At 38.1% G+C, this 14,178-nt stretch overlaps 1 protein-coding gene across 4 annotated transcripts in view; it reads right to left on the bottom strand.

The window, feature by feature from the left end:
- The window catches only part of flna (filamin A, alpha (actin binding protein 280)), a 99,894-nt gene extending 89,930 nt beyond the window's left edge, over positions 1-9,964 (bottom strand). For 2 of the 4 annotated variants that reach the window (XM_061988110.2, XM_061988128.2), the window contains exons 1-2: positions 9,889-9,964; positions 9,223-9,667 (exon numbers count right to left, since the gene is read on the bottom strand). In XM_061988110.2, the coding sequence (XP_061844094.1) occupies positions 9,223-9,667; positions 9,889-9,921 (478 nt within the window). In that variant the 5' untranslated portion in view covers positions 9,922-9,964. The remainder of the gene's footprint in view (positions 1-9,222; positions 9,668-9,888) is intronic. The other 2 variants (XM_061988119.2, XM_072914115.1) reach the window with 1 other exon arrangement.
- Between the last annotated feature and the right edge of the window lie 4,214 nt (positions 9,965-14,178).

The following is a 14,178-nucleotide window of genomic DNA, read 5'->3' as shown; positions in this document are numbered from 1 at the left end:
CTAACAGATCATCCATCTTCTGCTACATTTTCAGTGTCAGTTACAAATTATATTATCAGCTACATTAGGAGATACCTGCTGATTGCCCGTATCTTTAATCGTGTTTATTCAAAAATGTACAATTCCATCAGATTTTCACTAATTAAACAAATAAAATAATACAAATAACAGGTTTCAGACTCCATTCTATACACACACAACAAATTAGATGCTGAATTATTTTATTTATTTATTAATCAATTAATATTTTTAATCGATTCAGAATAGTAATAAATGATCATGATCCGATTGCTGTTTTCCAGCACCCCTACACTTGCTTTAAGTTGCTAACAAAAATTGGGATTAAAAGCCTCCCCGCCACTAGTTGGCGTAGTGAATGTCAGTGATCCCCGTAAGATCCGACCAAAACATCCGCTTTTACTCGCTAGCATTAGCTTATAGCTAGAGATAGACATATAACTTAGTTTTTCCAAGCATGGTTGTGAAGAAGGTGAGTGTGAAGGGCAGTGCTGAGAAGAAGTGGTTGATGTTTATTGAATTACAGAATGAAATCATCAAAACGATGAACTTGGTGCAGCCGGTGGAGCGTGACACGGCTAGTCTGCACCATACTGAAGCAGAACGAGTCCATAACACCGGCAGAGGAGGTTAAAGTGTCTGAACATTCATCCATTAAAATATGGAGATGGTGCTGATGGTGTGTTTGCCAGAGAAACAGCTGTGAGGAAGTCCACTCTCCAAGGTGAAAACTGTACAATATTAACATCAAACTACTGTACTTGTTTGAATCATTCTATTGTTGTACCATGTTATCTAAAAGTTTATTTTTCCTTTTAAAAAAGGCATGTTACATGTTAAAATTGATTTTTTGGGGGGAGCGGGGACAGTTTACATTTTTATTTATTTTTTTAATTCATTTCATTGGGCAACATTGTTTTCCATACAAGTTTTTCAAGGTCTGGGCTGTGTCACAGACCAATGTAACCCGTACCCTGAGGTATTACTGCATTATTAACCATATTCTTCAAAGGTTTGTGGGGGCGTGTGGCATGAACCAACGACCTACACGACCAATTGCTTTTTATTCGTCAATTGCTGTCTGATGACGTGTATGCGGAATAGAGATGGGCAATACGGCCTCAAATTCATATTGCAGCCTGCTGATATATTATTCGGCTTACAAATAATAAACACCTAAATGGGTTACAAAGGCTCCTAATTTAGCTGCTGACGTATCGGCCTACGGCAAAATATTGCAACATTTACAGTTAATATCTACTTACTTTCTGTAGTAACATCACTGACTGATATATTTGATAATTATATTCAGACAAAACACAGGACGGCAGTGTTACAATTCATAAATGAATTATATTTATACAACGCTTCACATTAAATTTCAAATTTTCAGCAGAAAAAATCAGTGCAAAATAAGTAGACATAAGCAAAAAACTACCATTGGCACTGATTGGAATTATTTGGCTTTTAACTTTTAAAGCCTTCATACGTGCAGGGACTTTTTTTTTTTTTTTTTACTAAGTTTGTAAACAACAAAAACATTAAAAATCTAAAAAAGAAATGTTGATCCAATTACTGTATTATCAAACAATATAATGATTGCTTTGTATCGTTATGTTGATTTGTGTTGATCCACCCACCCGTCAACATTCAAGAGCTTAGCAATTAGCATGGCTTACAGCAGCCGTTTAACCTTTTGGACCTTGGGGCCCAACGTTTTCACTACAGCGGTGCCTGGGGCCCACTCAAATATTAACACAGAATTCGTCATCTTACTCTTAAACTGTAAATACTGTAGGTTAGATATGATTAACAGGATAAACCTTGTCAAATGGGTTAGAATGCGTTAAAGATCATCATCAAGGCTTAGGACAGGCTGATCACAATAAAAAGTACCGGTACTTGTCAAATATACTGTAAAATATAAGAACATTTAAATGCACATAGGCAGTGTTAAAATAATACATTTAAATAGATTAATAATAAAATGTGTTTCTTAAACTGTCAATAAAATGTAAGTGCAAATGAAAATACAGCTTCACCGCTTTAGTCATAATTTTTGCCCTTAAACAGATTTCTTCGGTTTGAGATAGTCATTACAGCCACAGGTGGTAGAGAAGTGCATACATTGGAGTACTGCTATACGGACTGCAAATGAGAAACATTTGACAGCCTGCAAGAGGGCGCTTGGTTAAGAAACACTGGCTTACAGTACCCTACGTGTATGATGTAGCATGCTTCGCTATTCCACGTCCTCTGGTGATATTACTTGTAAGAAAGTTTATTCGCCGCCATGGGGACGAGTCAGGTTCGCTAGCCGCTAGCTCGCTCATGAGGATGCTACATTGCGTTGAGAACGTGGTCGTTCGCTTGTCGCAGTCAAATTTGCAGGACACAATGTATCAACATGCATTATCACAATGTGAATATAATTTATTCATCTAGATGGGCAGAAGAAAATCGATTCATATTCAAATTGTATTCATTGAGATTCTAAAGAGATTCATAATTTTCACAATTCATTAAAAAAAAAAAAAAAAAAAAAAAAAAAAAAAAAGGAAATAGTTTAAAAATGTTTTTAGACCATCTTCATGCAACCAAAGGGAGCTTTTCTAACCTGTAACCTGCTTTGAAAATGTTTCATTATCACCCGCGACCCCAAAAGGGACAAGCGGTAGAAAATGGTTAGAAAGATAAATATTATACCAAATAATACGTCACGAGAATATATTCTGAATCAAATAGTCAACTCAGGAACCGGATCGAATCATTAAGTCCCCAAAGATTCCTACCATCATCTATATCAATGTTTCCTAGCCATATGGCTGGGCCACAAGCACCACCTAGAGGGCCGCCAAGATATATGTTTCTTAGCTGTGGTCTGTATTGGCCGCAGCAGTACTCCTTTGTAATACACTTTTCCTCCACTTGTGGCAGTAATGACACTTTCAAACAAACTTCTTTAAGTGCAAAAAGTACGACTAAAGTGGCAAAGCTGCATTTTCATTTTGAAAGTTTAGGAAACATGTTAATAGTTAGTATGAATTAATTTTTATTTAGCACTGCGTCATTGTACGTAATTTTTTTCAATACGTTTTTATGAGTCTTCTTTTGCAGATATTTGATTAGTATTTATTTTTGTAATCAGCCTGACCTAAGCCTTAATAATAATAATATTTAAAATATCACATGCTTTCACATCAGTTGACAAGACTAAACTGTAAGTAGGTTAGATATAATTATTGAATACGATCAAAATCAAGATTGCCAATTCAGTGTTAATATTTGAGTGGAAAAGTTGGGCCCCGAGGTCAAAAAGATCAAGAACCCTGAATCGATACTTTGCAACTCTAGTGCGGTCTTAACTATAAAAAACACAAATAGATATACAAGTTAAGTAATTCATAACAATAAAACAATTCCTACAGCATCAAGTTTATCCTAAAAGAGTGAACAAATAAGAATTGACTCCTTTATCAACATGCATCATTGCAGCACATTTTGATACACGTTATACGTAGTAAAAAAAAAAAAAACACTTTTCTGTGATGCAAAATAAATGGCATTATACAAGTGGCCACTATTTATGACACTACTACTCTCTTGCTATAGACCGAAGTCGCCGCCACTCGGGGAACATAGTATTCACCGAATGACGTAGAAAACCAACTCTGACGCCAACATGTCCCAGCATCAAGTCTCTTGTTTCCGAGAAACGTCCATTCAAGCCAGTTTGATGTCACCGAGCAGGAGCCAGTGTTGTGACACCATGGCGCCCCAGCCCGCTGCACGACATGACCAGACAATAGGCCTGTGTGTTCCTCCACCATTGCCTCCCTGCTAGGAGGGGCCGAACTAGTCGGCCCTCCTTTATCGCAGGTAATTGGTTCCGGGCATGACTACGGTGAAGGAATTTCAGTGAGGTAGGTATATTAATAAATCAAATATTTTTATAGAGTATAAAACAACATTTACTACCATCACCCAACCATGCAAATTTTGCATTTCCTTTGGAAATCGAGGTCCCAGAGTCTGGAGGAAGACAGGAGAGGCACAGGATCCACGTTGCCTGAAGTCTAGTGTAAAGTTTCCACCATCAGTGATGGTTTGGGGTGCCATGTCATCTGCTGGTGTCGGTCCACTCTGTTTCCTGAGATCCAGGGTCAACGCAGCCGTCTACTAGCAAGTTTTAGAGCACTTCATGCTTCCTGCTGCTGACCTGCTCTATGGAGATGGAGATTTCAAGTTCCAACAGGACTTGGCGCCTGCACACAGCGCAAAATCTACCCGTGCCTGGTTTACGGACCATGGTATTTCTGTTCTAAATTGGCCCGCCAACTCCCCTGACCTTAGCCCCATAGAAAATCTGTGGGGTATTGTGAAAAGGAAGATGCAGAATGCCAGACCCAAAAACGCAGAAGAGTTGAAGGCCACTATCAGAGCAACCTGGGCTCTCATAACACCTGAGCAGTGCCAGAAACTCATCGACTCCATGCCACGCCGCATTAACGCAGTAATTGAGGCAAAAGGAGCTCCAACCAAGTATTGAGTATTGTACATGCTCATATTTTTCATTTTCATACTTTTCAGTTGGCCAACATTTCTAAAAATCCCTTTTTTGTATTAGCCTTAAGTAATATTCTAATTTTGTGACACACGGAATTTTGGATTTTCATTTGTTGCCACTTCAAATCATCAAAATTAAATGAAATAAACATTTGAATGCATCAGTCTGTGTGCAATGAATAAATATAATGTACAAGTTACACCTTTTGAATGCAATTACTGAAATAAATCAAGTTTTTCAAAATATTCTAATTTACTGGCTTTTACCTGTATGTCAACGCAAGCATAGAAAACACCCAGACGTGAACAAAATATTAAAATCACATTGTACACTTAACAAGCTGTTAATTAAAATAAAGGTGCAAAAATAAGAAATATGTAAGAAATGCTTCAAAGTGCAACGTTTGAAAATGTAAACAGTGAAACCTGAGAAGAACTATTTTCTGCAGGTTTAGTGCTAGGAAGTTACAGCTGTGCTCTAAAGGTTGAGCGCGGCTAAGGTGATGAGATATTGCCGGTCTTGACTTGCATCATTTACAGACTACGGTCCCCTTTGAAAAATCCAAAAACCTGTCCAGGTGACTTTTCCTCTTTTATTCACAAATACCGTATTTTTCCGACTATAAGTCGCAGTTTTTTTTCATAGCTTGGCCGGGCTCCAGTGCGATTTATATATGTTTTTTTCCTTCTTTATTATGCATTTTCGGCAGGTGCGACTTATACTCCGGTGCGACTTGTACTACGAAAAATACGGTACCTTATTTTGACTGTCTTCTCACTCCATGCAAACAATCCACCAAACTTGATAGTTGATACCTGATTGGCTGTTAGCGTGTCACTCCCACTGATCAGAGATCACTTCCTGCATTGCTCTGTTACCAGAGAGCGAGTGCCTTTGTTCATGCAACCAACCTTGCTTACATACTTCCGTTTTCTTCCGGAAAAAAGAAAACGCATTTTTATATCGATTATATGTCTATCGCAATATATATTGATATTGTTTTTATTGCCCAGCCCTACTCTACACTTTGCCCAGACAGCTGTCAGTCTCAGTAGCCTGAATCGCATCGCATCAATCGAGTCAAAGTCTCACCAATGCCAAGATGAGTTATTGATGAGGCAGAGGCTGACAAGGAATTACATCAAAACGTTTAGCCACCCATTAGCGTTGTTAAACCTTAACTCGGAAACGGAGGCTCCACGTAGTGGATCTTTATCGATCACGACAACAAACAAATGGGACAAATACTGCACTGTAATATGTATAAATGGGCCATGATTTTTTTTCTATAATTAAAACACTTCCTTGTGGTCGACTGTTTTGTTTAAAATGTTACATAGATTATGCTTTACAAACCATCTTCAAGCTTCTGCCCAGCTCTTGAGAATGCCCCGTTTTGTGGGAGGTCTTTTTACGTGCCTCCACTACGACTGAGTCTTCTCCCCGCCATCCATGTTGTAGTTTCTAACACCTCCATATAGAGTCACCGGACAGATCTAAGTTTTAACTACACGCTACCTTGTATTACAAATGGCAACTGCTGACGATGCATGTGCGAGCCAGTCTGCCCAACAACAAGAGGACTTGTTGACTACAGCACAAAGCACTTTGGGTAAATTTCTACAATATTTGGAGATATCCGCCTATGTCACAGTTGGGAAAACTTCAAAATGGCTCATTTGAAGTATGAAGGAATGGAAGATTTTATAAATATTCCTTCTAATTTTCTAGGCGTATACAGATCCCAAATACACAAAACAGGTACCAACAGGTAAGAAAAGTTAGTTAGCCAATTTGTTCTGGTAAACCACTATTGGAAACAAACCGCCGGTGTTATTTTTTTTCCTTTAAAAAATGTTAACTGTGGGCAAGTTGAAAGCAGCCCCTTCAATAAAGCTCGGTTGGTAGAACGGCCGTGTCTGCAACTTGAGGGTTCTGGGTTCTAGGCACTGCTGTTGTGTCCTTGGGCAAGACACTTCACCCACCTGCTCCCAATGCCACCCACACTGGTTTAAATTGAACTTAAATAGGTTTTACTGTTTAAAAGCACTTTGAGTCACTAGAGAAAAGTGCTATATAAATATAATTCACTTAACGACTATGTATGCATATATGTATGTATGTACATGTATGTGGGAGCTTCTGTACCCATGTATGTAAGTAAACACAAATATACAACAAAGAAAACCTTGACGTCACGATGTCTCACTACAGTGAGGCACAACTATTAGTTAAAAACCAAATATATTGTGGTATATTGCAATATAGATTTTAGGCTGCATTGCCCAAGCCTATAGACAATTAAAGCTTAATTTAGGCAAGAAAATTAAGAAAATATTTTTAAATATTTAAAGCGCAAAATGGTAAATGATGACTCCCAAAAGACTGGACCTAAAGGGGAACTGCACTTTTTCGGGGGAATTTTGTCCATCATTCACAATCCTTATCTAAGTGAAGAACATGCTTCTTCCTTTCATACATTCTAACTCGTAAATAAATGTGAGCAAGTCAGTTTACAATGGAGTAATTTCATACTGCCTATAAATCGCTTAAAAAAAAAAAAAAAAACATCCATCAAGGTTTAATATAAATGCTGTGAGTATATTTGTCATGTAGTAACATTCATAATATGTAATAATGCATTTTGCTCATTTTGAGCATATGGTGGTGCGTTAATTTCAAAAACATGTCACAACGTTCACTTTAACAGACTTTTGAGTCAATAAAACATAACTTACTGTACAATGTCTGCGCTCACTGGGAAAGCGACTGATAAAATTATATAAGCCATTTTGGATAAAGAATAACTCCTAATTATCGCGAACAAAAAGGAGGGTGGAATGAAGCATCTTTTGGCGTCTTTCTTGCCATCTCCGGGTCTAAATTGGCTTTTTTAGGGTATCAACTTCTCAGTTTATGTCCACATCATTTTACTACCAAGGTGAGAGGCATAATTTTTGAAGTAAAATTAACTTTCACAAGCTCAGAGGTGAGAAAGCAGCTCATCAACCCATGTCAATACAGCAGCATAAGGATGTTGCCTCTCTCTCTCTCATCAATGCGCCACATAAGTCATTAACGTTAGCGCTTAGAACAGGCCTATTTAACCGCCGGCCTGCCAAAGCTTTTAATTTGGCCCCCCAAACATCACCCAAATAGGCTTGATGAAACCATTCAAACTAGGGTTGCTCATGTATGCAGTGCTCCCGCCACCCCGCCGGGGACAACAGCGAGGCACATGTCGCAATTAAGCAGTATTGGGTGAGTAGAAGAAGACGACTCATTAAACCAAAACTGGCACTATCGACGCTGAGAAAAAAGAAAAAAAAAAGGCGAAAGTTGGACTTTAACAGCGACTGGACAACAAAGTATGAATGCATTGTAGTAAACGTATTGTATTTTGGCTGAGTAACTCTCTGGCGATCAAAGCTCATTTAATACATGTAGCACTGAATTTGACCAGTAGAGGTTGGTAACGCCACACCTTAAGTTTAATTGTGTTGAGCCACATACATTGTGTGCAATGTTTGCTGCGGATTTGTTTAATTCCTAGATGTGTAAACATCTGTAGTTTGTGTGAATGTATTAACACTAAACCCACTTGATTTATGTAAAATACAAAATGGACGTTATACTTTTTTAATGTTTATTTTGTGTTTAGCTTTAATCTTACAAACCTAAATGAAGGATGAAGTGTAAAGAAGTAAAACAATTCAAAAGGAGGAACATCAATTCTCAAAACTTATCGAGCTTCTGTTTCTTCATGCTGTTAGCCAACTGCACACGAATTATGAATGTATTGAAATCCAATGCTTTTACTTGGTAATTAAGTAAACGCAGTCGCACTTTCTGACCAATCATCCAAATTTCGATGTCCGTCCCCTGAGCCCTTAGGGCTCTTGATACTGCGGCCCTTTCATTATGTAGTTGAATAGCCTTGGCTTATAATATCACTAATACTTGGTTGATATTTAGCTGACAAAATGTAAATAGAGTATTGTCGCAGCTTTTTGGATGGTTATTTATTGGGTTTAATGTTCGAAATAGACAATGACGTCAAGGCTCCCATTGGCGAACGTTTATTTACGAGTTAGAATGTATTAGGGGGGGAAAAGGGTGTTCTTGTCTCTCAAAAAGGATTGTAAATTAGAGGCAAAATTGTAAAAGAAAAAAGTACAGTTCCCTTTTAAAGAGTTTTTGTAATTATGTCACGTTGCTTAATTTGTAACTGTGTACCCATTCTGTTTCATTATACACCATCCCTTTTGTATATAGTTGGAATTGCTGTTTTAATTTTCCTCTTTTCTCGTTCTTAGTGAGCCTTTTTGCTTGTAATTGAGCTACTGTGTCAAACAATTTCCCCTGGGGATCAAGAAAGTTTGTCCAAGTTCCCGGGCCCAGCCTGGAAAAACGGAGGCCCCCTCTTTCCTCCCAAATCAAAGCCTTCAATGTGGAGAGGAGGAGGGGACAAAAGTAATGCACACTTGTCGAAACACACAACAGGAGCTTTTTCACTCCACAATGACAAATGTTCAGTCAATGGTGTTACTCGATGATACCAAGTTCAGGCCAAACTCCTACTGGCCACCATGTTTTTGTTGGTGCAAAAACGTGTAAAACGCAATCATGGCACTCACCTATTGACACCAGCTTGATGTTTTCCTTATCCAGGAACTCCAATGCCACGGACACATTCTCCAGCTGCATCTGGCGGAAGGTGGGCCTCTGGTTGTACTTTCGGAACATCTTCTTCTGGGACAGGACCTCCAGAAGCCCGATAAGCCGCAGACCGTCGCTCAGGTCCGTCTGCAAGTTGCCGAGGCGCTTGTTGACGCATTTTAGGTGTTCGTTGCACCAACGAGTGAAAGTGTTTTGCTGGATCTTCTTCCACGGCGCGTCCTCGGCCAGGTCTTTCTCCGTGGCGGGCATCTCTGCGTCCTTGTCGGAGGAGGGAGCGTTGGGAGCGGGCGCGGCGCTCTGGTGGAGCCGGGGGTGGGAACCGCTCATTTTTATGGCGTCGGCTGGCTCTCGTTTCTGGGTGGAGTCTGTTCCACTTTTCTTTCTCACTGCCACTCGTCTCGTCTGTTTGACATGAAAAAAAATCAAGAGCAACCCGATGAACACCACAATAGACTTTCTATAGCCGCGAGCACAACTTTTTACAAAGTTAGATTTTTTGTAACAGTTTTTGGCGAAAGTGCACAAGCGAACACGAAGAGGAGTCAGGCAAACATGACCGACCCGCTGGCTAAACTGTTTAGGCTAAACTTGCCTTAAAATAGTAATTTGCTTGACATTCTTACTTCTTTAACAGCCACCGTGCGTGACCTAATCATCTAACGACCACTCCCAGGTGAGTAACACACCTGTTTTAAATAACAGTACAACACCTGGCAGCGTAATTGAACTATTTCGTCATGACACAATCGGAAATACGAACATTTCATAGACAAGTGTCACACACCCAAAAACAGTTTAATCTTAAATGTTGCTAAAACTATGCATTTTTTATTGTAACTGTATGCATACATTTTTTATTTAATTTTATGCTCAAACGTTCAACATGATAAAAAATAATTACACTTCCGCAATAAGTGTGACGTCATGATCAGGGAGACGGCAGTGTATCATGACTGGTCACTGAATTTTGTTTTTATACATGGAAATTGAAAAAGAAAAAACGACTGGTTTATTTACATTTCATTATAAAATACAAAAAGTGAAAAATAAATCAATCTTATTTTTTGGTGTTGAAAAGCAGTAACTAAATATAAAAGATAGATTTTATTTTTCAAAAAAGAAAAATGAAAATCTCCATTAAACAGAAACGGAAAAACAGACCAAAACGGATGTTTTTTCATAATCTGACACCGGAAGTTATATTTTCAAAGTAAAAGCAGGCATACTACAGTACCTGTGTGCCTCGCTTAAATGTATTTGGAGCCTTACACAGAAATTATTTTAGAAATGGCACAACAAGGCTTTTACATCTACGGATATCTCATTTTCATTTTTTTCTTTCTTTTTTTAAATTTATCTCCTTCATTGATGTGCATCTTTGATCGATAGACAATTAAACCTCAGAAACTAAACACACATTTACACACCAATGCCTGAGAAGGAGCAGGATGAAGAAAAATCTTATATTTTCCTGCCCCCTTCAACAATTAGTCTTATTTAATGGATATCACACAAACCAAGCAAATATATCCAAATATAATAAAAACAAACAAAAAACACACAAAAAACACAACAAGTGCAAAACTTCATGAAGCACATATCACACAAAAGTAAACGCAAAAAGGGATTTGATCACACATTGTGCAACTCTATAGTACAGCTTTTCTTACAGGCCAGTCCACAGTCCTGTCTTTGAATTTTTATGGAGTGGAATTACCGCCAAAACTCCACAACCACACAAAAATGTTTTCACTCATGCCCAACGATTCCCAGGTAAAAAAAAAAAAACATTTGCAAGTATAAATACATTTTTCTTTAAGTTAAACCTTAGGCAGTAATTTTCCGCGTTGCGCGATCCACATACTTGCACTCAGAGCACCCGTAATTCACTCTACAACGACAGGTGGTGCTGCTGAGTCAAGTTAAGAGCTACTGTTATTGCGCATGGTGCCGTCGGCCAAAATTAACAAAGAAGAAGCAGGCTGGGGAGTAAACGGGCAAACAAAAATTAACATCCCCATAGATAAAAACGGAAGAACAGACAAAAACGGATGTTATTTTTCAGTTGAAGACGCCGGAAGTTTTATTTTTTAAAGTAAAATCGGGGATAATTAGTGTTAGATAATAGGTGGAGCCCTACACAGCAATGATGTTAAACATGGCACAACGAGGGCTGACATCAACAGACATCCCTACGCACACATCAACAGAAACAAAAAACAGACCGATGTTTAATATTCTGACACTAAAACCGGAAGTAGCGATTGAGAGACAGGACTTCGGAGTGGCCTGTAAAAAATACTGTACTATGTTGTACTGTATAGTGCATGATCAAGCACTTTTTGCCTCCGCTTTGGTGTGATACTTGCGTAGATATTTCTGTAAATTTCAGTCCTCGTTGTACCATGTACTTTAGCCAGACACCGTAGTATCCCCGCTTTTACTTTGAAAATGATATCTGTTAGAATATGTAAAAACATGAGTGTTGGAATCGAATCCCAGCTGGAGAGGATGTAACTGTCAAAAGAAACCTGATTGCCCTCTCAACGGGGGGTGCTTACAAACATCAGTTGTCTACCAATCTAAGGTAATACGCAAGGACATTAACACATCCGACACATATGTAGGATTAACCGAGGGAGAATTCAAAACCAGATGGAACAATCACAAGGCTTCTTTCAGGAACAAAAACCTGCGAAATACCACAGAACTCAGAAAACACATTTGGGACCTCAAAGACAATAATGTTGAATATTCAATAACATGGCAAATTCTTGCATCCAGCACACCTTACAATAGTGGTAATAAAAGATGCAACCTATGCTTGAAAGAGAAACTGTTTATTATTTACCGTCCAGACCTGTCATCCCTCAACAAGCGCAGCGAAATTGTAACAACATGCCGCCATAGACGGAAACACCTCCTAGGTAACACATGAGCCAATCATCACGCCCCTAGGCCAGCCTGTACCCACCCACTCTGTGCCCTATATAAACCATGGTATGCGAATGCTCCCATTAAAATCTCCTGATGATTGAGGGTACCCCCCCTCATGAAACAGGCCTGTAGAGATGAAATAGTCTTGTGATTTTTTCCCACACATACATATATATATATATATATATATATATATATATATATATATATATATATATATATATATATATATATATATATATATATATATATATATATATATATATACAAACCCCTTTTCCATATGAGTTGGGAAATTGTGTTAGATGTAAATATAAACGGAATACAATGATTTGCAAATCATTTTCAACCCATATTCAGTTGAATATGCTACAAAGACAACATTTGATGTTCAAACTGATAAACTTTTTTTTTTGCAAATAATCATTAACTTTTGAAATTTGATGCCAGCAACACGTGACAAAGAAGTTGGGAAAGGTGGCAATAAATACTGATAGTGTTGTTGATATGGTCTTCAAACACTTATTTGAAACATCCCACAGGTGAACAGGCAAATTGGGAACAGGTGGGTGCCATGATTGGGTATAAAAGCAGATTCCATGAAATGCTCAGTCATTCACAAACAAGGTAGGGGCGAGGGTCACCACTTTGTCAACAAATGTGTGAGCAAATTGTAGAACAGTTTAAGAAAAAACTTTCTCAACCAACTTTTGCAAGGAATTTAGGGATTTCACCATCTATGGTCCGTAATATCATCAAAGGGTTCAGAGAATCTGGAGAAATCACTGCCCGTGACCTTCGATCCCTCAGGCTGTACTGCATCAACAAGCGACATCAGTGTGTAAAGGATATCACCACATGGGCTCAGGAACGCTTCAGAAACCCACTGTCAGTAACTACAGTTGGTCGCTACATCTGTAAGTGCAAGTTAAAACTCTCCTATGCAAGGCGAAAACCGTTTATCAACAACACCCAGAAACGCCGTCGGCTTCGCTGGGCCTGAGCTCATCTAAGATGGACTGATACAAAGTGGAAAAGTGTTCTGTGGTCTGACGAGTCCACATTTCAAATTGTTTTTGGAAACTGTGGACGTCGTGTTCTCCGGACCAAAGAGGAAAAGAACCATCCGGATTGTTATAGGCGCAAAGTTGAAAAGCCAGCATCTGTGATGGTATGGGGGTGTATTAGTGCCCAAGACATGGGTAACTTAAGCTGTACATAAAGCAAGAATGGGAAAGAATTCCACCTGAGAAGCTTAAAAAATGTGTCTCCTCAATTCCCAAACGTTTACTGAGTGATGTTAAAAGGAAAGGCCATGTAACACAGTGGTGAACATGCCCTTTCCCAACTACTTTGGCACATGTTGCAGCCATGAAATTCTAAGTTAATTATTATATGCAAAAAAAAATAAAGTTTATGAGTTTGAACATCAAATATCTTGTCTTTGTAGTGCATTCAATTGAATATGGGTTGAAAAGGATTTGCAAATCATTGTATTCCGTTTATATTTACATCTAACACAATTTCCCAACTCATATGGAAACGGGGTTTGTATATATATATATATATATATATATATGTATATATATATATATATATATATATATATACACACACACACACACACACACACACACACACACACATATATATATATATATATATATATATATATATATATATATATATATACATACAGGTAAAAGCCAGTAAATTAGAATATTTTGAAAAACTTGATTTATTTCAGTAATTGCATTCAAAAGGTGTAACTTGTACATTATATTTATTCATTGCACACAGACTGATGCATTCAAATGTTTATTTCATTTAATTTTGATGATTTGAAGTGGCAACAAATGAAAATCCAAAATTCCGTGTGTCACAAAATTAGAATATTACTTAAGGCTAATACAAAAAAGGGATTTTTAGAAATGTTGGCCAACTGAAAAGTATGAAAATGAAAAATATGAGCATGT

Source organism: Nerophis lumbriciformis, linkage group LG01 (genome assembly GCF_033978685.3).
Source record: "Nerophis lumbriciformis linkage group LG01, RoL_Nlum_v2.1, whole genome shotgun sequence".
Taxonomy (NCBI): Eukaryota; Metazoa; Chordata; class Actinopteri; order Syngnathiformes; family Syngnathidae; genus Nerophis; species Nerophis lumbriciformis.
Note: the sequence above shows the minus strand (reverse complement) of the source record. Positions and strands in the feature narration are given on the sequence as shown.